Below are 23,380 nucleotides of genomic sequence, written 5' to 3' on the forward strand. Positions count from 1 at the left end.
CTGAACAGCTGAGATTACAGGTGTATATCACCACACACAGAATTTTTTTTTTTTTTTTTTTTTTTTTTTTTGTTGAGCTGGTATTGCACAAACTTCTTGCATAGGCTTGCTTTGAACCTCAATCCTCTACACCAGTGTGGCTCACAGATGCAAACCTCTGTGCCTGGGCCATTTCTTGCTTGCTTTTCCTAATTAGTGTGTGCAAAGTGGCTTTTCACTGTGATTTTGGTTTGCACTTTCCTAGTGGTTGGAGAGACTAGGAATCTTTTCATGTAGTTCATGTATGTGTCAGCCATTTGTGCATTTGTGTTTGTGTGTGTGCATGCATGTGTGTGTGTATGGGGGCCAGTCTTGGGACTTGAACTCAGGCCTGGGCACTCTCCCTGAGCCTTTTCACTCAAGGCTAGCACTCTACCTGAACCACAACTCTACTTCTGGCTTTTTGCTGGTCAATTGGAGATAAGAGTCTTATGGACTTTCCTGCCTGGGTTGGCTTAGAACTTCAGTCCTCAGCTCAGCCTCCTGAGTAGCTGGGATTATAGGTGTGAGCTACCAGTGTTTGGCCTTGTGCATATTCTTTGAAGAAATGCCTGTTCAAGTCCTTTGTCCATTTTGTATGGAGGTGGTTTTTATTTGGTGGTGCTGGATTTGAACTCAGGGCCTTGCACTTATGAGGCAGGTACTCTACCATTCAAGCCTCTCTCAGCCCCATTCTGCTCAGGTTATTTTGTGATGATGTTGGAGTTTTGGTGCTCCTGCTTCTAGTGGTCTTGATCTCAGGCCCCCCTGGGTCTCCCCATCCTTCAGAGCAGTCCTCTGAAAATAGGAGGGGCCCAGATGGAGCCGGCTCTGCTGCTGTCCACATGTGGCAGTCCTAGGCGGCCCTGGACGGCGGCCCAGGCAGGCTCTTCCTGCTAAGGGGCCCATGGAGGTCGGCACAGGATTTAGTTCTAGGGCTTTCTCTGCTCAAGTGCAATTTGTTTTGATTTCTGTGTCTGAAGGAACCTCTTGGTAGTGTGGGTGTTGTGGTTGGCTGGTGGTCCCCATCGGTGTGGGGACCCCAGTGGTCTGCAGCTCCCAGGAGGAAAGTCAGCTGTCCCTAGCCAAGTCCTGATTATTTGTGGAGAGTTTGTGGCCAGCCCAGCCTAGCGCTGCTGACTACCTACCAGGGCAGCCCCCGGACCCTCACGGGCTGCCTGTGATGATGTCTGATCTTCTCCCCCCGCCCCCCATTCTCCTCCAGACCAGTGTAAGAGAGAGAGACATCACTGGTCTGATGGTATGAAGCCTGGGAGATAGCCTGATGTCTGGGAGACCCAGATGCATGGTGCCAGGGTGGCTGGGAGGCCAGAGGCTGGAGGCTGTGGAGGCCAGGCGGGAGCTTGATCTCATTCCATGGCACTGGTCCAGGGAGCGCTCAACGGTGTTTGGGGGTGGCTTCTGAGAGGCCTCTAAGCTGATCTATCTATCTATCTGTCTATCTATCTATCTATCTATCTATCTATCTATCTATCTATCTATCTATCTATCTTGTGTCAGTCCTGGGGCTTGAAGTTGGCCTAGACATTGTCCCTGACCTTTTTCTCAAGGGTAATGCTCTCACTTGAGCCATAGCTCCACTTCTGGTTTTTTGGTGGTGTTACTTGGAGATAAGATTCCAATGGCCCAGTGCTGGTGGCTCAAGCCTGTCATCCTAGCTATTCAGAGGCTGAGATCTGAGGATTGTGGTTCAAAGCCAGCCCGGACAGGAAAGGCTGTGAAACTTTTTTTTTTGTCAGTCGTGGGGCTTGAACTCTGGGCCTGGGTGCTGTCCCTGGCTCTTCAGCTTAAGGCGAGTGCTCGACCGCTTGAGCCACAATGCTACTTCCGGTTTTCAAGTGGTTTATTGGAGATAAGAGTCTCATGGACTTTCTTACCTGGGCTGGCTTTGAACCTCGATCCTCAGATCTCAGCCTCCTGAATAGCTAGTATTACACGCGTGAACCACCGGTGCCCGGCAGCTGTGAAACATTTTATCTCCAATAGACCACCAGAAAACCAGAAGTGGTGCTGTGGCTCAAGTAGTAGAGCACTTGCCTTGAGCTGAAGAGCTGAGGGACAGCACTCAGACCCTGAGTTCAAGCCCCATGGCTGACCAAAAAAAAAAAGAAAAAGATTCTCATGGACTTTCTTGCCCAGGCTGACTTTGAACCGTAATCCTCAGATCTCAGCCTTCTGCATAGCTAGGATGACAGGTGTGAGCCACCAGTGCTGGCTTTAAACCTTTTTTTCTGGTCCAGACATCTCCAATTGTTGCGGGGAAAACATGGAACTCACAGCGGGGAGGCGCAGGCCATAGCTCTGGGATGGGACACAGAGCCACTGGGCGGAGTCTCAGTGCAGCCCAGCCACACCTCCCGGCCTGCAGGGTTCTGAGCCACCTCTCAGAGCTTGGCCCCTTGGCTAGGCCTTTGCTGGGCAGCAGGGCCAGGACTGTGTCCTCCTCTGGTCTCCTGCATCAGATTTCTCTGCAGAGTGATGTGTAGGGCAAGACCTAACACACAGGACGTCACCGTTCTTGGGGGGAGAGACCAGCTGTGTGGGTCCAATCAGAGGCTAGTCCCGGCCCCGGGGTATGGGGTGGGCAGGTGCCAGGCGCCCCCTCTGTCCCGCCTCCTCACAGTGTGCTTGTGTCCACAGCCTCGCCACTCCTGCTGTTTGCCAACCGCCGGGACGTGCGGCTGGTGGACGCGGGCGGAGTGAAGCTGGAGTCCACCGTGGTGGTGAGCGGGCTGGAGGACGCGGCCGCCGTGGACTTCCTGTTCTCTACGGGAGCCGTGTACTGGACAGACGTGAGCGAGGAGGCCATCAAGCAGGCCTACCTGAACCAGACTGGGGTGGCCGCCCACACTGTGGTCATCTCCGGCCTGGTGTCACCCGACGGCCTGGCCTGCGACTGGGTGGGCAAGAAGCTGTACTGGACGGACTCGGAGACCAACCGCATCGAGGTGTCCAACCTCAACGGCACGTCCCGCAAGGTGCTCTTCTGGCAGGACCTGGACCAGCCCCGGGCCATCGCCCTGGACCCCGCTCACGGGTAAACCCGCCACCCCTTCCCATGGTCCCGCTTCCTAATTATTATGATTTTTGTGCCTGTCCTGGGGCTTAAACTCCAGGCCTGGACCCTGTCCCTGACCTTTTTTTTTTTTTTTTTTTTTGCTCAAGGCTGGTGCTCTACCACTTGAGCCACAGCTACACGCCTGGCTATTTGGTGATTAATTGGAAGATACTCAGGGCTTTGCTGCCCAGGCTGGCTTTGGACCACAATCCTCAGATCTTAGCCTCTGATTAGTTAGGATTGCAGGGTGAGCCACTGGTACACAGCTCTTTTTCTTTAATTCTTCTTTTGCTTTAAGCCATGTTGGCAGCACTTTGTAGATTAGCTGGTCAGGGTCACTAAAGGCTCTGAGAAGCTGTGGCTCGAGCCCGACCTGGGCAACATGGCCCCAGCAGGCATTCTGAGCTGAAGTGGCAGGGACAGCCTGGATAGACCGTCCTCCCTTGTGCCACCATCCTTGGTGAAGCTGGGCTGCTGGGGCTCCCTGGACTCCAGACAGCGGCTGCCCTCTGCTGCCATAGTTCTGAGCTCTGCTTTGCACCTCAGTGTCCCCATCTAGCATTGATGTCACCTGCTTGGCCATTCCCCCTGGGAGTCTCCTCCCTGCCCGAGGGCGGCCACCGGCCTAGAGCAAGCTGCTGGTGAACCTGATTCATTCAAATGCCTTGGGCCTGCTTGGGACGTTGGATTGAGGACCGTCCGCTATTGTTCAAATCTGAGGGTTGGAAGAGCCAGACGAAGGGGTGCTGTGGAGGCTGAGCCCACCTGTGTGCCTGGCACACGCAGGGTCGGGTGGGGAGGTGTCAGCATGAGGCACACTGGGCTGCGTGGGGGCGGCGGGCGCCTCTGGGCTGCCTGCTCTGTGCATTGGTGGGTGGGAGTGGGGCGGCTGTGCGTAGCATGTTGTGCACACAACGTGTCGATGTGTGTTCATGAGTGTGTCGCATGAAAAAGCACACACGAGTGCACAGCCCGAGTGTGCATGCAGGTATGCGTGTGTGCTTGTGGTGCTGTGTTGTGGGTGAGCATGTATCATACGACTGAGCGTAAGGGAGGTGTGTATGTGTATCCGTGTTCTGACTCTCAGGTCAGGCCTGAGCATTCGTGTCCCCTCCCTCCCACGAGGAACACCCCTGAGCCAGCTTCCCCGTGGGTCCTCCCACTGAGCAGCCATCACAGCTGGCCGCACACTGCTGCCCACGGCTCCGGCTGCCCTGCCAGAGTGGTTTCCCCAGACCTCCCCCGCCCCCAGAAGCGCCCTCCCTCCCTGTCCCCCCCACCTGTGCACCCATACCGCCTTCTGGAGGTGGCAGCTGATAAGACAGCCTCCTTGACAGGAGAGGCTGAGGGGCGGAGCCTGGCCCAGGGCTGGCTTCCAGGCCGCTCTTAGGTCTCTGTCTACCCTGTTTCCTCCTCTTCCCACCTGGACGCGCAGCTCTCCCCTCTCCCTGCTGGTGTTCAGCAAATATTCAGCTCCTCTTCTGTCTGCCTTCCGTGCCCTCATGGTGCTCAGGTGGGGAGAGGGGGATATCGAAGTGGGACAGGTGCCACCAGGAGAACAAACAGGGCAGGGATGGGACCGGGGACCAGGTGCTTAGAGTCAGAGCATTGGCCCCTGGGATGCCTCTTGGTGACTTTTGAGCAGAGCTCTGAAGCAGATGAGGATATAATTGTGTAGCTGTCAGGAGAAGAGCATTCTGGACAAAGGGAGATGCCAGTGCAAAGGCCCTGGGGTCAAAGTCTGGACCTGAGTGAAGTGGGGATCAGGAGTTAGGACGTGGGGTAGGGAGGTCAGATCTCCAGTGGAGTCACCTGGTGTGACTCAGGCTGGACTCTGCTCTCGCTAGAGTGGGTGTAGGTTTTAGGGTAGGTGTGGATCTGTACCGCAATTATTACTGCAATATTGCAACGGAGGGCAGTGGCTCCGGGTGAGGGCTGGGATGGAAGGAGGCCAGACTTGGGATCTGGTGTGTGTGTGTGTGCGCGTGCACGTGCGTGGCGCGCATGCCAGACCCGGACTTGAACTCAGGGCATGGGCACTGTTCCTGAGCGTTTTCACTCAAGGGTAATGTTCTACCACTTGAGCCACAGTTCTACTTCTGGCTTTTGGCTAGTGAGCTGGAGATAAGGGTCTTAGATGTGAACTCTGATCCTCAGATCTCAGCCTCTTGAGTAGTGTTAGGCTTGTGGGCGTCGCCACCAGCACGCGGCCAGGGATCAGCGTTGAAGGAACAACTGCATTAGCGTGTGCTCTACATGTGGGCCTCAGTGTCGCCGTCTGTACAGAGGGGTAGCCGTGTCATAGAGATCAGCTGGGAAACACCACAGACAGTTTGTAGGCTCAGTAAATGTGGCCTTCATACTAGGAACCTGTGGAGGTCCTGACCTCCCTCTGCCTTCCTGGGTGGTGGTACACACAGAGCAGAGTCAAGTGTGGGCAGCAGCAGGTGTGCAGGCAGTGTGTGTGTGTGTGTGTGTGTGTGTTTGCATGCGCATGCAAGGCACTGCAGGCTCAGGATAACAGGCTCCCTGGCATCTGGGGCCCGGAGGGTTGCAGCCCAGCCTGGCTGCCTGTACCAGCCTGCTGGGTGCTGCTGCTCTTCAACTACCTACCGTCTGTGTGGGCCCCGCCCCTCCTTTCGGTGCCAGTGGCCCCGCTCTGAATTGGCACGGTTGCTTGCAGTGCCTTTGTGAGGCCAGGAGTGGATTTTCCTCCTTTTACCCAGCTGGCCGGCCCTGCCCTGCAGCAGGGTCGAAGAGTGAGCTCCCCACGAGCACATTTCCACGAGGAGGCCCTGGGCCCACGCTGCTCCCGCGTTAGCACCAGCCTTGCAGCCTATCTCCTCAGCGGCCGGCCGGCCCTGGGCACTCTCCAGGCCCCGGGGCTGGGAAAGCCGGGAGGAATAGCCTTTGTCCCAGACCTCTGTGTGGCATTGTTTACCTCAAACAAAGAAGATGCCATAAGAGACACTTCCAAGAGTCAGGGAGAGGTGTGGGCTTTGTCATTGCTGGGGCTCGAGGCAGGCAGCATGAGCGGCCCTGGCCCCACGCGGGAGGACAGGGCAGGTATCTTGTATGAGGCCCCTGTGCCCTGGTTCCACCACCCTCATGCCTGCTCCTGTGGAAGGGGTGCGGGTTCTGACTCGGGGACCCCTGGCTGGGAAGCTTGGTGTTGGGGTCTCCTGTGGCACAGAGCTCCCTTGGCGCTGTGCCTCTGAGAGACCCCAAGGGGCACAGCTGAGCCTGGTCACGAGGTCCCTGGTGATCACGGTGGTTGCTGGTGCCAGCTCAAGGTTGGTGCAGCAAATGAAGTTTTACCTGTGAGAAGTTGGAGGCCAAGGAAGGGAAGCTCACTGGGCTCTGGAGAGCGGCCAGAGGCTCAGGGAGGCTCAGCCTTCAGAACTGCTGGCGAATGAGCACCGTGCTCTCTTCCCAGGAGCCAGAGTGGGAGGTGGGCTCTCAGGGTGATTGGCACTGCCCTCCCCTGCTGTCTTTGGTACCTCCATTCCTGGAGGGGACCTTGTGTCTCCCAGGCTGGGGGCGTCTCCTGTGGTAACCCAGAGTGCCAGCCAGGTTGGGGACCCAGATGCAGGCATCAGGCCTGCCGTGTCCGCTCCCTGGAGGGGGACCAAGCGAGGGACCCCGAAGGCTGCGGAGGCTTTCCACAGACGTGGGTGCCAGCCCCCTGTTGGAGAATATGCATCCGCAAGCTTCAAACCCACAGACCTGCCTGGGAGCAGCAGCGCTTGTCATTTCTTTGTGTGTATGTGGGGGGGGGGGCGGCGGGGGGGGGGGGGGAGGCATACTGAGGACCTTGCTGGTGCTGCACTGCTGACTCACGCCTCCTGCCCTGTTTTTTGCCAGTTATTTAGGATAGGGTGTCACTACCTGCCTGGTGCACACCTAAGCTACTTTAGGCCTCCTGGCGTTGATGAGATGACAGGTACGCCACTGTCCAGCTTTTGTCCCCGGAGGCAGTCTTGGTCTTTCCTGCCCATACTGGGCTAGTGCCTGGTCCTCCCGCGTACAGCTTGGGATGAAGGTGTGCGTGAGCCACGGGCACAGACCTGTTTAAGAGTTGTTTTCAGGTAACAGGGAAAATGCAGAAGGTCCTGAGGTTCCCAGGTGCCCCTGGTCCCACAGGCAGCCCCCCGTTACCGTCGTCCCTCTCTGGAGCTGGACATTTGTTAGTGTTCGTTTCGGCACTAAACACATTCCATCCCGCATGCTTCAGATTGCCTTCTGTTCCTTCACAGCATCTTCAGAGTAGCAAAACTAGAAGAAATAGAATCCAACACCAAGCGGAACTATTCAAGTCATAGATTTCATGGGGCACCGGAGAAGAGCTGGGAGAGAAAGGGGACTGAGGGCCTCCAGCTTGCTCTCCGTTCTGAGCTGCGGGATGACCGATGGGCCCGTGGTGTGTGTGAGGACTGTGGCCCAGTGGTGTCACCACCCCCTCGTGTCCATCACGGTCAAGTCCGTCTCGTCATCCTTAAAAAAGAAAAAAAAAATCTTAAAACCAGGGGCTTGTGGCTCATGCCTGTAATCCTAGCTGTTCAGGAGGCTGAGATCTGAGGGTCATGGTTTGAAGCCAGCCTGGGAGCAGGAAAGTCTGTGAGACTCTTATCTCCAATTAATGACTAAAGAGCCAGAAGTGGAGCTGTGGCTCAAGTGGAAGAGTGCCAGCCTTGAGCACAAAAGCTAAGGGACAGTGCCTAGGACACACACACACACACACACACACACACACACACACACACACACACACACACACACACACACTCACTCACACACTCACTCACTCACTTTGTATTTCTGTCTTAAGCAACACATGACTCTGTTTTGATCCCTAACTACTCCTGAAACCCTACATTGGTCATCTCTCACTGGAAGTAGTACATGCTTGCAATCCCAGTACTCTAGAAGCCAAGGGCTTGAGCGTTTAAGGGCAGCGGGGAGTACAGAGCCAGTTCTAGGCCAGCCTGGGATCTGTACTGAGACCATGTTCCATGTTCCAAAAGAAATAACAAGACATTTGGTTGGGTGAGTGGTCAGAATCCATGTCAGAGATCGGAACCAAACACCAACGTGGTAACTTCCTCCCCGCCTGCCCGCTTCCCTTCCCCTCCCCCGTTAGGTACATGTACTGGACAGACTGGGGGGAGACGCCCCGCATCGAGCGGGCGGGGATGGATGGCAGTGCCCGGAAGATCATCGTGGACTCGGACATTTACTGGCCCAATGGGCTGACCATCGACCTGGAGGAGCAGAAGCTGTACTGGGCCGACGCCAAGCTCAGCTTCATCCACCGTGCCAACCTGGATGGCTCTTTCCGGTAAGTCCCCACCCGCCTGAGGTGCCCTTGGCCCGCCCGTGGCGCCCTGCAGCCCTCAGAGCATTTGAAGGCAGTTCTTAACTCAGGCCTCTAGGCTGAAACCCTGGGGATCTGAGGGATTTGTCTGGCACTTTGGAGAACTTCAGAGCAGCAAGACAGTAGCGGTGGCACTCTGAAGTCCCCTGAGTGGGGTGGGAGGGGTGGCCTCCTCCATCTGCTGTGTGGCTGTTCCCACAGCAGATGCAGAACTTTATCCTAAGCCAGCCGGGAAGGACTACATAGCTGACATCTATGCACTGGTTTTGCTGCCAAAAGAGCAACAAAAACGTCCAGCTGGGCGCTGGTGGCTCATGCTTGTAGTTCTAGCTACTCAGGAGGCTTAGATCTGAGGATCATGGTTCAAAGCCAGACTGGGTAGGAAAGTCTGAAACTTTTTATTTTTTATTTTTTTGTCGGTCGTGGGGCTTGAACTCTGGGCCTGGGCGCTGTCCCTCAGCTCTTCAGCTCAAGACGAGCACTCTACCACTTGAGCTACAGCGCCACTTCCCGTTTTTTTCTGGTGGTTTATTGGAGATAGGAGTCTCACGGTCTCTCCTGCCCGGGCTGGCTTTGAACCACGATCCTCAGATCTCAGCCTCCTGAGTAGCTAGGATTACAGGCGTGAGCCACCAGCGCCCAGCTTTGAAACTTTTTTTTTTTTGTCCATTATGGGGCATGAACTTGGGATCTGGGCACTGTCCCTGAGCTCTTTTTGCTTGAGGCTAGCGCTTTTCCACTGTGAGCTACAGCACCACTTCCAGTTTTCTGGTGGTTAATTGGAGATGAGTCGCACAGACTTTCCTGCCGCTGGGGCTGACTTTGAACCTTAATCCTCAGATCTCAGCCTCTTGAATAGCTAGGATTACAGGCGTGAGCCGCCAGTGCCTGCTATCAGTGAGACTCTTATTTCCAATTAATCACCAGAAAAACTGGAAGTGGTGCTGTGGCTCAAAGTGGTAGAGTGCTAGCCTTGAGCAAAAAGAGCTCAGAGACAGTGCCTAGGCCCCAAGTTCAAATTCTGCCACAGACAAAAAGGACAAAACAAAACAAAGCTTTCAGTTTAGGTTTCAGAATTGTAGTTAAGGGGCTGTGATTGGTTTCTGACACTGCGTGCTGTCCCCCAACCCCCAGCCCCCCACTCATGCTCCACAGCATCTTGGAGGCAGCAGCAGGATTGGCTTAGTTACTATCCCTGCATCCCCGGTCTGGCCGGAGGGCCTAGCACATAGTTGGTGCTCAGTAAAATGGATTACATGAATGCATGCCCAGGAAAGGTCTTTTGCATCTCAGGGCAGTTGCTGTCAGAGCTTTCTGGTGTGTGCAGCAAGTCTAACTTCATTACCTTTAGATGTAGATCTGCCCTCCATGGAACAGGTGAAGGGTTTTCTTGTTGACTGAATGAATACTGCATTGTGCCAGGTCAAGTAAGTGTCCCTCCATGGCGAGGGAAGACCCCACATCCACCCTGGTGTAGCTCCTGGTCTGCAGTGGGGGCTGATGTGGAGGGGCTCCATGGCAAATGCAGCCGGGCCCACGTAAGAGCACTGTCTGCGTGCCTCTTGGGCCTGTGGATGGCAGATGCCAGGACCTCACAGGTGTTTTGCATGGGGGCCAGGGAGAAGCATCATCAGAAGCGGCTCCACAGGCAGGTCTGGCCCACATGTGTTCTGAGCTTAGAGCCGAGCTCCCGGCCAACGCTTCATTTGTCCCCAGGTTGAACTGAGTCTAGAACGGCCCGTTCCAGGCACCCATACCAGCCTGGGCCTCAGGTTCTCTTGGGTCTCTTCTTTCCACACTGAGCTTTGGCACAGTGTCCCATTGTGGCTTCTTGGGTGCAGGTAGCCCTGGCAGTTACGGAGGGTGCAGAGGCTGGAAAGGCTGCCGTCTGGGGTGGCGGCGGCGGGGTGGTGGTAGAGGCTAATGCTTCCTTATGCCAACTGTTTCCTGGGATATTTATCAGTTCGTTAAACACTAACACTAGATCAGAGAGGCACACACACTCACCCAGAGCCACACAGCGGGCCAGAGCCTGTCCTGGCAGTGGACGGACCTCAGACAACCACATGTCACTGTTTGAGTCAAACTCAGATCCCATCAGCAGTGTGTGTACTCTTGTTAAACACGACTTCCCCTTCCCTGATGCCAAATTTAATTCCTTCTGAAAACAGCCGGGATTTGTAGGCCTGAGCACGTGGTCCGGGCGTTCTTGGGGAGGAGGGCTGCCTTCAGTCCCTAGGGTGACTCCTTGCCGTTTGCACCTTTCGTCTCTGGGGACTTTGCCTGGGGACCCTGTGTTCCTGGCCAGAGGCTGGCTGGGTGTGGGGGCGCCTGTGCTTGGACAGAGCTGGCCTCGGGGGTCTCACCCCTGCCCTCTGCCTCCCTTGCAGGCAGAAGGTGGTGGAGGGCAGCCTGACGCACCCCTTTGCCCTCACGTTGTCCGGGGACACCCTGTATTGGACGGACTGGCAGACGCGCTCCATCCACGCCTGTAACAAGAGGACAGGCGAGAAGAGGAGGGAGATCCTGAGCTCTCTCTACTCGCCCATGGACATCCAGGTGCTCAGCCAGGAGCGGCAGCCCCCCTGTGAGTGCCTGGGGGGCAGGCGGTGGGGTGGGGAGCCGGCGGGGAGGAAAGGATGGGGTGGAGTCATGGGACAGGGGCGAAGTCCGGGACATGGCAGAGAGCCAGTGGTTTGAGGGCAGAGCCACCGGGGTGGGCGGGACCACGGTGGGGCTGGGGCTGGAGGTAGGGTGGGGCCTTGAGGAAGGAAACTCCTGAGTTGGTGGTTCCCAGCTTGGGGTCCAGTAGGATCCTGGCCAAGTCCCTGGATCTCTGGGTCAGGGTTACAGGCTCACCTACTCCCTCAGGGACCAGATATTTATGGCTGAGCCATTGTGGGTTTAAACTTGGAACTTGAGCTTGGGTCCTGGGGCGGCAGCTGTTCTCAGTGCGGACAGAGGGCAGGGCAGGCCTCTGCCCTGTTTTCTGCTGGGGCCACCATGGCTCTTGGACTCATCTCTGCTCAGCCAACACAAGGAAGGAGGCAGCTCATAGCTGGGAATCTGCTGTTTCAGAGATGCTGAGCCCCACTTTCCCAGGTCCTAGACACCCTTGTTATGTTCAGTGCTCATTGGTCATAGAAGCACCTGGGGAAATGCCCAGCATGGCTACCCCACCTGAGGCTCAGCCCTTGCCTGAGCAGGGACACCCGGTGTGGGCGGGGCCTGCGGCATCCAGGTACTGGAGGAGGCAAGGTGGGCCTGTGCTCAAGAGCCCACTGCCGTAGGCTCCCCATCGGTGTTATGTGGGCAAGTCCCCAGGTCCTGCCAAGGAGCAAGGGCGGCATCTTCCGGGGGAGGTGTCGTTGGGGACAGGTTTTCCTTGCTGGAGGAGCTCAGCATGGGGAAGCCTCTGCTTCAAGGGCAGGCCATGTCTGGGCTGGGATGGTGACTGGGAAGGTCACAGTTGGACTTGGAGAAATTACAAGACAAGCTGATGAAGCTAATGGTCCAACACAGCCGATGGTAGGCAGTGAGGAGGTAGGGGCTGGGGGGGGGCCTGAGAGGGACTTCGTGGACAGGCTGGGGGTTATCGGGAGGGACAGGTGAGGAGGTGGGATGCTAGTTCATTTGGAAATGCGTGGCAGGGCAGTGGTTGGGCTGTGGGCGGTGACTGGGTGGGGGTCAGGTGCCCTGGTTCTGGAACTTACTCTCTGACTCGTTTTTTTCCAGTCCACACTCAGTGTGAGGAGGACAATGGTGGCTGTTCCCACTTGTGCCTGCTGTCCCCGCGGGAGCCATTCTACACGTGCGCCTGCCCCACGGGCGTGCAGCTCCAGGACAATGGCAGGACTTGTAAAGCAGGTGAGGCAGGACTCGGAGAGGCAGCCTGGCCTGGGGGTGCCCGCCACCAGCTCGGGTGCCTCCGGAGACATGGCAGCCTGTGTTGATAGTCTGCTCGCTTTAGCAAAAGCTCTGAGCATTGCTAGCCCTGCACCAGATGGAGTTGGGCAGTAGATGGCTGAGATTTGTGGTGAGCTCTGGGCTCGGTGCCTGACAGGCAGATGGGTGGACAGTCTCAGCCAGATTATCAGCCCTGCTGGAGCCTTGGGTCCCCTGACTGTACAACCATGTAATGACTTGGTCATGTAGTAGTAATCACCCAGTAATGCATGAGGTGTGAACCCCAAACTATGAATGTTATTATCGGACTGGGTGCTGGTGGCTCACACTTATAATCCTATCTACGCAGGAGGCTGAGATCTGAGGATCCTTGTTTGAAGTCAGCCCAGGCAGGAAAGTCTGTAAGACTTGTATCTCCAGTTAACTACCAAAAAAGCCAGAAGTGGAGCTGTGGCCCAAGTGTTAGAGCAAAAAAAGCACCCAGGATCTGAGTTCAGGCTCCAATACTGGCACAAAACAACAACCACAAAACAAGCTCTGTTTAGTATAAAGCAGGATAGTGGGGTGGGGTGATCCAGGGTGGCAGGACTGGGGTGCTGGGCCCCTGAGGGGCTCTCCCTCCTTGTCTGTAACCTTTTCCTCCTCCGTCCGGGTGCGCAGCCCTGCGGCAGCAGGGGGCCACAGCGGGGCTGCTCCTGTTCTTCATTCACATTCTCCCTGTCCACTGAGACTTGCCGTTCATGTCCACCCTGGCCCCTCATTCCCACAGAGTCCCCTGCCTTTGTAATGCCCTCATGGAAGCGGGCCATGACCACGGCCCTAATGGAGCTGCCTTTGGATGCTCCCTCTCCGCGGGCACTCTTCCCTCCCGTGTGGAGCCACCTTCCGCCTCTCCCTCAGCCCCTAGCACTTGCTTCTTTTTGGTGATGCCACCACTGAACCGAAGGCTTCCTGCTTGCTAGGCAGTACTCTGCCGCTCGAGCCATCTCCCCAGCCCATTTTTGCTTTGGTTTATTTTTCAGGTAGGTTCTTGTGCTTTTTGCTTAGGCCTGACCATGGATCTCTGCTTCCCCCAGTAGCTGGGATTACAGGCATGTAAAAGTGCTGTAAAGCACTCATTTGTGATAGGGTCTTGTTTGTGTTGACTCTGAACTTGTGATCCTTCTACCTCTCTAACCTGAGAAGCTGGGATTACATGTATGTACCACTGCGTCCAGCTGAACAGAATATCATAAATGGAGGGAGACTCGGCTGCTCATCAGAGAGGCTGTTAGCTGTGTCAGTTAGAGCTCCCCTCACAGTGGGCTGTTCTCCCAAGGAGGGAGAGGGAGATGAGCCAACATTTGAGAACTAGAAGCATGGATGATGCCAGTTTCCTGGTTCTCTTAAAGTAGGAACCCTACCATGTAGGACTGGCGCTTCCGATGAGGCCACACTCATTGAACCATTCATTCATCTTTCACGCATGCATCCTCTTGCCCGTTCAGGAGGCACCTGCTGTGCACCCCACATTCCTAGGCCCTGGGCATCCTGCAGACCACTGTGCAGATAGTCCCTGGTTCCGGCCCGCACGCTAGGTGAGGGGCTAGGTGAGGGGGAGTGGGAAGATGGACAGCACCATGAGCCAGTGAACAGCTCTGCAGTCACTTAGGAGGCCCTGGTCCGGGGACTTTGGGGTCGCCGTGAGGGATCCTGCTGTTCCGGGGTTTGGACACAGCAGGCTGAGGGAGCACTAGCGACATGTGAGGTGACTGTGGAGAGCAGCCTGGTCAGGCTAGATTACCCCTCATGTCACAGATGAGCTAACCCGAGGGTAAGTCACCAACCTGAGGTCACCATGGAAGGTTCTAGAAGATAGAGTCTTCCCATGGGGAGATGATCTGTCTGCTGATGCCTTGGGCCTGACTTGGTGGAGTGAGTCCCTGCTGTCATGCCCAGCCTGCCCCCCCCCCCCCCCCCCCCCCCAGTCCTCAGTTCCATATACTGCACTGGAAGTGGGTATTTGGTCTACTGGCTGCAGCTAGCTTTCTTACCCTCCTGCCGCTTTCCTGTCTGTTGGAGAAGGATTCTGGACCCTTAGTTTGGCAGTGTCGGTCAATATTCCAGCAGGGAAGTTGGCCTCATTGATTGGTGATGCCTGGCTGAGTACTGTTGTTGGGTCAGCACCTGGTGATGTCTGCTCTGGGAGTCCGAGGCCCTGGCTGTGTGCCATACAGCCTCCATCTCCATTGTCTGAGTGTTCCGAAACAGGCTGTATGTAGACATTTGTGGAAGGTGGTTAGGACACCCCAAAAATTGTATCATGCCAGGGGTGCCTGACAGATACCAAAAAGTTCCAGCAACTCCTGCAGGGAACTTTTGTTAACAGATTCCATGTGATGTGTGCAAAATAAGATATGAGCCCTGGTAGGATCCCAGAGGCTTGGCCTGGGGGCTCACGGGAGGCCCACAGCTGGAGAAGCCTGGGGGGTTCCCTGAAGAGCTTACCCAAGTTCTTCCTCTGTCCTCCAGAGATGGATGGCGGCCAGGGCCTCGCCTGCCAGACCCCCGGCCTGCCCTTGTGTGGGAGATGGGAGGGTCCCGTATGTTGTCCGGAGCAGGTGCATAGTCTGCCTTACCATGCGCGCCACCCACACTCGCACTGCACCGTCCCCTGGCCCTGGGGCTCGGTGGCTGTTAGAGCGGGGCGGCCTCTCGGGAAGTCTGGAATCACTTTCCTCCCCAGGGATGGAGCGGGCTGGTCTCCTTTCCAGACTCCAGCTGACAGGCAGCCCTCCATCCTCTCTGCTTCCCGGGCTCCCACAGCCGGACCCTCTGAGCCCTGGGGACTGGTGCCCACTGCTGAGCCCTTTAAGGGCATATTGTTCTTTCTGCAAATGCAAACTCTTGTCTGGGAGTCCTGGGAGAGGGGCAACTGGTTTGGCAGGGGTTGGCGGGGGGGGGGGGGGGGGGGGGGGGGAAGGGAGGGAAGAAGGAGGTAGGAGGAGGGGGAAGGGAGAGGGGGACTGTGTAGTGAGCAGCACAGAGGAGCCACCTGGGATCTGGGAATCCAGGGCTCTGCTGTGCAAGCCAGGGTGGAGGACTTCCCAGAGGAGGTGGTACTACAGGCTGGGACGGCTCCAGCCCTGGAGGCTCTGCCGTCTGATGTGACTGCACTGACACATGTGGAGAGAAGCTGTCCCTGTCCCCGGGAGAGCTGTGGGGCTGATCACACAGCTCCCTGGGTGGCCAGGGACTCAGCTGTCCGGGGACCACCCGTCCCTGCCCCGCAACCTGAGAAACTCTTCTACAAAGACCCAGCTGGAGAAGCTGAGTGCTCTGGCGAAAAGCCTGCTTGGGGGCCGTGTACCCCGGCCAGCGCATGTGCAGCACGATGGGGCCCGGAGGCGTCAGGGGGATGGGAGGAAGAAACCAGAGGTCCTGGCCGGGCACAGCTGGCAGCGTGGCTCCGAGGTCCTGGTGGGCAGAGGCCTCATGCAGGCATGCGCCGGTCTTCCGAGGAGTGAGTGTCCTGAAGATTGAGGATCAAAGGCCAGTGTCGTCCTGGGGTGAAGGCAGGGCTGCGTGAAGGAGGAGTTCAGTGGATGCACAGGCGTGTCCGCTTGGTCCCACATCCCCAGCCTGGTGGACTGAGGTCAGTGGGGACACAAATGCAGATAGGCCAGGGGAGGCTGCTCTGGGGCTGGGAGCTTGCAAAGACTTGGTTTTTGTGCCAGTGTTGGGGCATGAACTCCCTCAAGGCTAGTGCTCTACTACTTGAACCACACCTCCATTTCCAGCTTTTTGCTGGTTAATCGGAGATAAGAGTATCATGGACTTTTTTTTTTCCCTGAAGGGGCTTCAAACCTCAATCCTCAGATCTCAACCTCCTGAGTAGTTAGGACTACAGGCATGAGCACTGGCATTTGGCTTGCGAAGATTTTCTGATTCAGAAACTCAGCACGGCAGACCCAGGGGTCAGAGCGGTAATTTTCAGTTGTGTGGCAGCTGCTCTGAATGATCTTGTTGATAAGGGCAAGCCACAGTCAGGCTGTGCGATCTTCGAAAAGTACTTTGCCTCTCTGCTCCATTTTCCTCCTCTGCAGAGAGGCCAGTCTAACAGTGCTCATCTCCGGAGTGGATTGGAGGAAGGCCTGGATGCTCAGAAAGTGGGAGCTGTACTTGAATTTGAACTTGAACTGTGAGCCAGGGAGCCAATCTGATTTGATGCCAAGAGAGCGATTCTTCCCAGAACGTTTAGAATCAGAAGCAGACGCCAGGGCTGGGTGGTGCCAAGAGGGACTGAGCTGGGGCACTGGGGGTGGTGTCTTCACAGGGGTGGGAGGGGTGGAGGATGTGTGGTCCCCTTTCCCTGGGTTTGGAGCAGGGGCTGGGCTGTGCCTGAGCCGCTCAGGCACATATCCTGGTCCTGAGCCCATCACATACCCACTAACCAAAGTCTTGGTGAGGTGGGGAGGGGTCTGCCCCCTGGGTTCCCAGGGTCAGTGGCCTGTGGCAGGCTGCAGGGATGGGCGCTGTCCGCCTGCCCCGCCCCCCAGCTCTGGTTTGAAGACAGGGCCTCAGCCTCTGCTCCTGGATTTCTGAGCTCTGCGCCAGTCAGCTGTCCTTTTCCTGCTTCGTGAAGTTGGAGTTGAAGAAATCCTCAAGGTGTCCTGGCTCCTGCTTTGTCCTGGGTTTCAGGGAATGCAGACTGGCTAGCATTGGGGAGTCTCCCCTGAAGAAGAGGCTCACATGGCAGCCGGGCCAGGGCCCCAGTGAAAGGGGCAGGGCACTCCTGGGGATGTGGTGGTGTCCCTTTAGCTTGGGAAGGCACAAGACTGGGTCCATGCAAGGCTGTGCTGCAGTGGGGCAGGGCAGACAGTGCCCCTACCCCTTCCCTTTTCCTCCTTCCCTCCCTTTTTCCTTCCTTGTCTTCCTTGCTCCTTCCTCTCCCTGCCCCCCCCCCCCCCCACTACTTTGGTTATTGAGACTGGGTCTCACGTGGAGCCTAAGCTGGCTCATGATCTGCCTGCTCTAACTTCCTGAGTGCTGGGATTACAGGCATGTACCACCACACCCATCTAGGAATAGCTTCTTACATGTCTTGCTGGGGTCAGCACAGGCTGGATTTGGACTCGATTCCCCCTTCCCCCTCTTGTGGGATGCCCTTCCACCTCCCTGTGCTTTGGACTCAAGGGTATCCTGCGGGCAACGGGACCTTTGGCTCGTGAGGCCTATGTCGCGGGTGTCTGTGGCTCAGAGTGATGTGGTCCTGTCCCTGGGAAGGCCGAGGGCCCTGGCCGGGCCAGCCAAGGCCATCGGGCGCTGGGCCGGCCTCCTTCCCTGCCCCCGCCGTGGCGGCCTCCACAAGCAGCTGGCTTTGCTTTCTCCCATGTTTTTTCAATTATGTGGATTGGGCTAAAAACAGCAGTAGCAGGGCCTGACTTGGGAGTTGCCACGGCCGCCGTCCTCGTGAGCCTGCGGCTCCCTGGCCGCCGGGTCTGCGTCCTGTTGTTTTGACTTTTGTCTCCAAGGCTTCTTCATGGCCGGGGGACCTCGGGGTGGTGGGCTTAGGGGTGCGGCCCTTCTGTCCTGGGCTTTGAGGGACCAGGCCCGTGAATCCGGTGTCCTCAGTGACCCAATAGGCAGACCTGGGGCTCGTAGTGGCCCCCGCGCCTCCCCCCGTACCTCGCCAGACGTAGTCTTCATAGACGTTCATCCGTCAGGGCTGGGAAACTAGAAGTGGGGCCGATGGGGGCGGCGGGGCGGCAGGACGAACAGAAGGCCACTGTTGGGGCTGAGAGGCAGGCAGACAACTGGGGCCGCCGTCTCCAGGCCGCTCACGTCCATCGTCCATGCGGGCGGGAGGGATTAGTGCAGGGAATACGGAGCCCACAGCCCTGGGCCCGGAATAACGGGCGTGCTTGTTCCCAGAGTCTGGCTGGCTTGTCACTTATCAGGGAAGTGGGTCAAAGGGAAAAGAAAGGAGGCCCTGTGGGGTGTCTGCGCCAGGCCTTGATTGGCATTGACTTTCCCGGCAGAAGGCAGCTGCTGTGCTCAGCCAGGGACCGTGAATTTTTAATAGTAAGAAAATCAGATCCCCCGTGCCAGTCCAGAAAATGGGGGAGCCTGCCCCAAGGGCCAGAGCGTTGCTTTTTAGGTGTAGCTATAACTTGGAGACAAGAACACACATTGTAAGTGTACATTCCCATTAGCTCTGACACCAGCAAGCATCTGCAAAACCACCCGGAAAATACCCCGTGCCCCTCTGCAGACCTCCCCCCACTTCCTGACGCCTGTCACCGGGAATTAGTTTTGCCTGTTCTGGAACAGCACAGAAAGGAGACCACTCACTCGACATGTGTGCTTTTGTGTCCCGGCCAGAAGTTCACTTAAAGCTGTGGAAGAAGAAAGGAGACAGGCCGTGTCCTTGAGGGGAGCCTCAGGGCACTCCTCCAAACTAAGACCATTTAGGATGATGAAGTAGTTGTGTAAAAGAATAGACCAACCCTTTTGGGGTTGGAGGCGTGGCTCAGATGGTAGAGCATTAGCCAGTGAGTGGAAGCATCAGACCAAGAGTTCAAGTCCTGGGCAGGGAAGGTGGCTCAGTGGTAGAGTGTTTGCCTTGCATGCATAAGGCTCTGGGTTCGATTCCTCAGCACCACATAAGCAAAAAAAAAAAAAAGCTGGAAGTGATGCTATGGCTCAAGTGGTAGGGCAGTAGCCTTGAGCTGAAGAGCTGAGGGACAGCATGTACACCCTACAACCGACAAAAAAAAACTGTTCAAGTCCTGCATAATAAATTACGCAGGAGTCTAGGCATCCATTCACACACAGTGAGACCAAAGCAGGACACTCTTAGGAGGGGCACAAGGCACAGTGTCTGTGTGCATCTGACCATACAAAACAATATTTGTAGAAATGAACTCCAGGGAAGTATAAACAAGAGTTTTTTTCCTTGCTTTTTCTTTTGTTGTTTTTAGTTGTGGGGCTTGAACTTGGGGCCTGGGTGCTGTCCCTGAGCTCTTTTGCTCTACCACGTTGAGCTGTTGCTCCACTTCTGGTTTTGAGGTAGTTAATTGGAGATGAGAGTATCATGGACTTTCCTGTGAGGACTGTCAGCCTCCTGAGAAGCTAGGACTATAGGCATGAGCCACTAGTGCCTGGCTGTTTTATTTTTGTTCCGTTTCTTTGTTCATATGTCTTGGGACTGTGATGGGGGCACAGAAATGCAGGGGCGAAGTGTGAACAGCTGCGGCAGTGGTCCTTGCTAGACACTGCGGTGAAACTTTTGGGTTTATATGGGAGAGGGAAAACTAGAAGACAGAAAGGGAAGGGGTGACATTGTCCCAAACGAAATGTACTCATTACCTGGCTTACAGAACTGTCACCCCTTTGTATATCACCTTTATAATAACAACTTAAAAATAAAGAGTTTGAGTCCTGGTCTCAGACAAAAAGTAGTTGTACAGAGGAGTTACAACTCCGGGTCAGGTTTGGAGTGCAGTGCTTCTTGATGAGTCTTTCTCCCCATCTTTCCTCCCCCATCTCTACCCTTGAGTTCTGCAGTTCAGTTTTTACATAATGCGTATTGAATGGCTGCGTTTGCTCTCCCTCCATTCATGTTTTTCTACTGACTGAGCTTGTGCCCTCCCCTCTCTCTCCCAGTTCTACTTGGGGGGTGGGGAGAGAACGGGGGGGGGGCAGCGACCTGCAGGTCCCGTGGCCCCCGTGGGCTGATGCCTCAGGCTGCCTGCTTGTGCAGTTCCAGCCCTCTTCGGGTCATCCTCTCTCTACCTTTTACCACCTGTTCCATGGAAATGGGCAGGTGACCTGCTCCGTGCCCACCTCCTAAGTCTCGGCCTCAACCTGCTGGTGCCGTGTTTGCTTCCCCTGCTGCTGTGATCGGCCTCTGCTTCCGGCTGGTCTCACCCTCCAGCCCTTGCCCTGGAGTCTCCTTGGCTTCCCAGCCCCTCTTCTGAGAGGGAGGCAGATGCTTAAGGTGCTGCTCTGATGGATGAGGGTGCCGGCTTCCCCTACGGCCAGCCATGAGGTCTGGAAGAGGCTGAATGTGTTGACTGTGGTGCTCAGATCTCAGGGTCTTCACTCTGAGTCAGGTGGGGCTTCCTTGTTTCCTCTGCCCCATCTCCAAGGGCTGGGTGGGTATAGGAGTGTCCCACTCTGTGTCTGTGAGGGATAAGTTCGTTGTGCCTTTTCTACCTAGGAAGAACATATGGGTCATGCCTCCTGATTTACAAATTGTAAAGTTCTCTGTACTTGATCTCCCTCGAACCAGGCAAGCCGTGTGTGTGTGTGTGTGTGTGTGTGTGTGTGTGTGTGTGTGTGTGTGTGTGTGTGTGTGTGTGTGTGTGTGTGTGTGTGTGTGTGTGTGTGTGTGTGTGTGGTGTGGTGTGTGTGGCTTTAAACGCAGGGCCTTGCTAGATAAATGCTCTACCACATGAGCCATGTTCCCCATTGTGTCTTACTTCAGTTATGTTTTGGGTGGGGTCTTGTGGCTTTGCTTGGGGCCTGTCTGGATGGGCTCCTTTTAACCTATGGCCTCCTGTGTAGCTGGGATCATAGGCAAGCATCCCCATGCCTGGCTTGCTGATCGAGATGGGGCTGGTCTTCAGTCACAGTCTTGCTCTCCACCTCTGCACTTGCAAGGATTCCAAGAGTGAGCCAGTGTGCCTGGCCTAGTCAGCCACACTTGACCTAATGACGCGTTGTTTTTGTTGTTTGTCTTCACATGGTTCAGCTAATGTGTTCCTTGGAGCACAGCCTGCCACTGAGTGGTGGCGGTCATGGTGATGGCGCCTCCTGGGGGAACAGCTGGTGTGGTGGGCGCACGGTGTCTGTTCCAGTGTGGAGCTCAAGGACACGCGCGGGGAATGGACATCCGGGGTATCCCGCTGAGTCCCACAGAGGTGAGAGCTTGCTGGCGCTGCAGGTGCAGGCGTGCAGACAGGATGAGAGCATCCCAACCCGGGCCCACCCTTGGGTCCTGCAGAGGGGCGGCGGCCGCTCAGGAGCTGCGGGGCAGCGTGCAACCAGCACCAGCAGCACAGATCGTCAGGGGTCTTCTTCCTGAGCGCCTCCCCAGAATCTGGATTCAGAAAGGCACCTGAGGGGAGGACACGGGACTGGCGATCCAGCCCCTCCCACCCCAGCCCCCACATCCTGTGTTTCAGGCAAACCTTTGATTGGCCCAACAACGTCATTGTCATCACATTTTGTTCCTCATGACCTCTGCCTCTCTGGGGATGTGTGAGGTTAATTCCTCAGGAAGGGGGCCAAGGTCACAGGCTTTGTGGAGGAGCTTCCCAGCCTTGCTGGAGTCTTCTGCGTAGGAACCAGAGGTCAAGTTGCTTGCTGTAGGTCATTTAGTGCAGAAATAGGGCTGGGAGCCCAAGTCGGGGTTGTCTTCCCGGGAGCTGGCGTGCTGACCTGCACACCAGCAGCTGCTCATTGGCTCAGAGCTGCGAGGGGGCGGGGTGGGGGAAGAAGAGGGGCAGATGCAGGCAGCTGAGACCCAGGTGACGCCAGCATTCGGGAGGATGGAGGTCCTGGGCTAGTCAGTGGCCCTCCACCCCTGGCCATTTAAGAGCCAAACAGGCAGTATAGTGGCTCACGCTTGTAATCAGGCTACTCAGGAGACTGAGACTTGAGGACTGCAGTTCAAAGCCAGCAGAGCAGACAAACCCAAGATATATCCAATTAGCCAGCATAAAACCAGAAGTGGAGGTATTGCTTAAGTGGTAGAGCACCAGCCTTGAGTGGTAAAGCTAAGGCTCTGAGTTCAAGGCCCAGGAAAAAGCCAAGCACATGGAGCCGGGCCAAATGAGAGGTCAGGCTGCCTGTGGCCCTCCAAGTTGGCTTCAGCCTTCCTACGTGTGCGGCTCTGGGTGGAGCCTGTGGGCAGACAGCTGCTCAGACCTCCAGTTGTGAGCAGGGCCAGCGCTGGGCTCAGCCACTTCCTCTGTGCCTTGTGACCCTGTGGTCACTGCCGGGTTTCCTGGGCCAAGGTGCTGCTCTGCGGTCTCAGCATTTGTCCAACCACTGACCCCAGGAGGGCTGTGGGGAAACTTAATCAATTGCTTAAAAAACAAAAAGACTCTGGCTGGCAGCCAGCTGGGAAGCTGTGGGGTCACCTGTTTATGGCCTTTGAGGCTGCAAAATGGAGAGCGGCCTGCAGGACGGCCAGCCTGCCCCTGGAGGAGGCGGAGGTATGGAGCAGGCGAGCTCACCAGCCATCCTGCTCCTGACCTGTGGTCATCTGTGTGAGGCAGGGTCATGATGTCCTGGGTGCGGGGAGGCTGAGGTGCCCTGACCATTGGGCAGTACTGCCGGTGCCCTGGCAGCTTTGGGGTGCAGGTAGGTTCTTCTACCCTTGCTTCCTTCTCCTACAAGTCCAGCACGCCTCCGTGCTAGCTCTAGCGTGTTGCTGGCTCCTGAGTAAGCAAGCTCTGTACTGTGCCCCCCCCCCCCCCCCCCCGCCTTATCCACACCTTTCACAACACCAGAACAATGGAGCAAGACAGAATGACCATCATTCCCCCATGCAGAGCTAGCTGCTCCTGGCATGCTAGGGGCTGTGTGTTCCTCAGTTGCCTTTCTAGGCGCACATTCAGCATTTCCTGTTGTGTTCGCATTTGCCTTCTCCATTTTTTGTTCAGAGCATTCTCTGCGCCACTGACTCCTGTCTGCTTCCTGGTGATCTGGGTCTCTGCAACAACCTGTAACATGTGTGTGCGCGCACATGCGTGTGTGTGTGTGCCTGTGTGCTCTGTGACCAGGGCTTGAACTCAGGAGCCTCAAGCTCTACCACAGGTGCTCTATCACTTGACCCATGAGTTTCAGCCTGGTTTTGCTTTTTGGTTTTTCTAGTTACTTAGAGATGGGAGTCTCATGGACTTTTCTTCCTGGGCTAGCCTTGAAACGTTCTTTCAACTGCTCAGCCACCTGAGTAGCTAGGATTCCACTGGCACCTGGCCTTTCCCCTTGTCTTTCCTTTGGCTTTGTTT

The 23,380-nt window shown here is 56.2% G+C and overlaps 1 protein-coding gene across 1 annotated transcript in view; it reads left to right on the forward strand.

The window, feature by feature from the left end:
- Nucleotides 1-23,380, forward strand: part of Lrp5 (LDL receptor related protein 5) — a 92,221-nt gene that overhangs the window by 25,049 nt on the left and 43,792 nt on the right. Inside the window, exons 2-5 of the mRNA XM_042675944.1 lie at nucleotides 2,680-3,076; nucleotides 8,238-8,435; nucleotides 10,862-11,058; nucleotides 12,207-12,338. Coding sequence (XP_042531878.1) covers nucleotides 2,680-3,076; nucleotides 8,238-8,435; nucleotides 10,862-11,058; nucleotides 12,207-12,338 — 924 coding nt within the window. The remainder of the gene's footprint in view (nucleotides 1-2,679; nucleotides 3,077-8,237; nucleotides 8,436-10,861; nucleotides 11,059-12,206; nucleotides 12,339-23,380) is intronic.

The sequence above is a fragment of the Dipodomys spectabilis genome, unplaced genomic scaffold (assembly GCF_019054845.1).
Source record: "Dipodomys spectabilis isolate Male_0828 unplaced genomic scaffold, ASM1905484v1 ptg000030l, whole genome shotgun sequence".
Classification (NCBI taxonomy): domain Eukaryota; kingdom Metazoa; phylum Chordata; class Mammalia; order Rodentia; family Heteromyidae; genus Dipodomys; species Dipodomys spectabilis.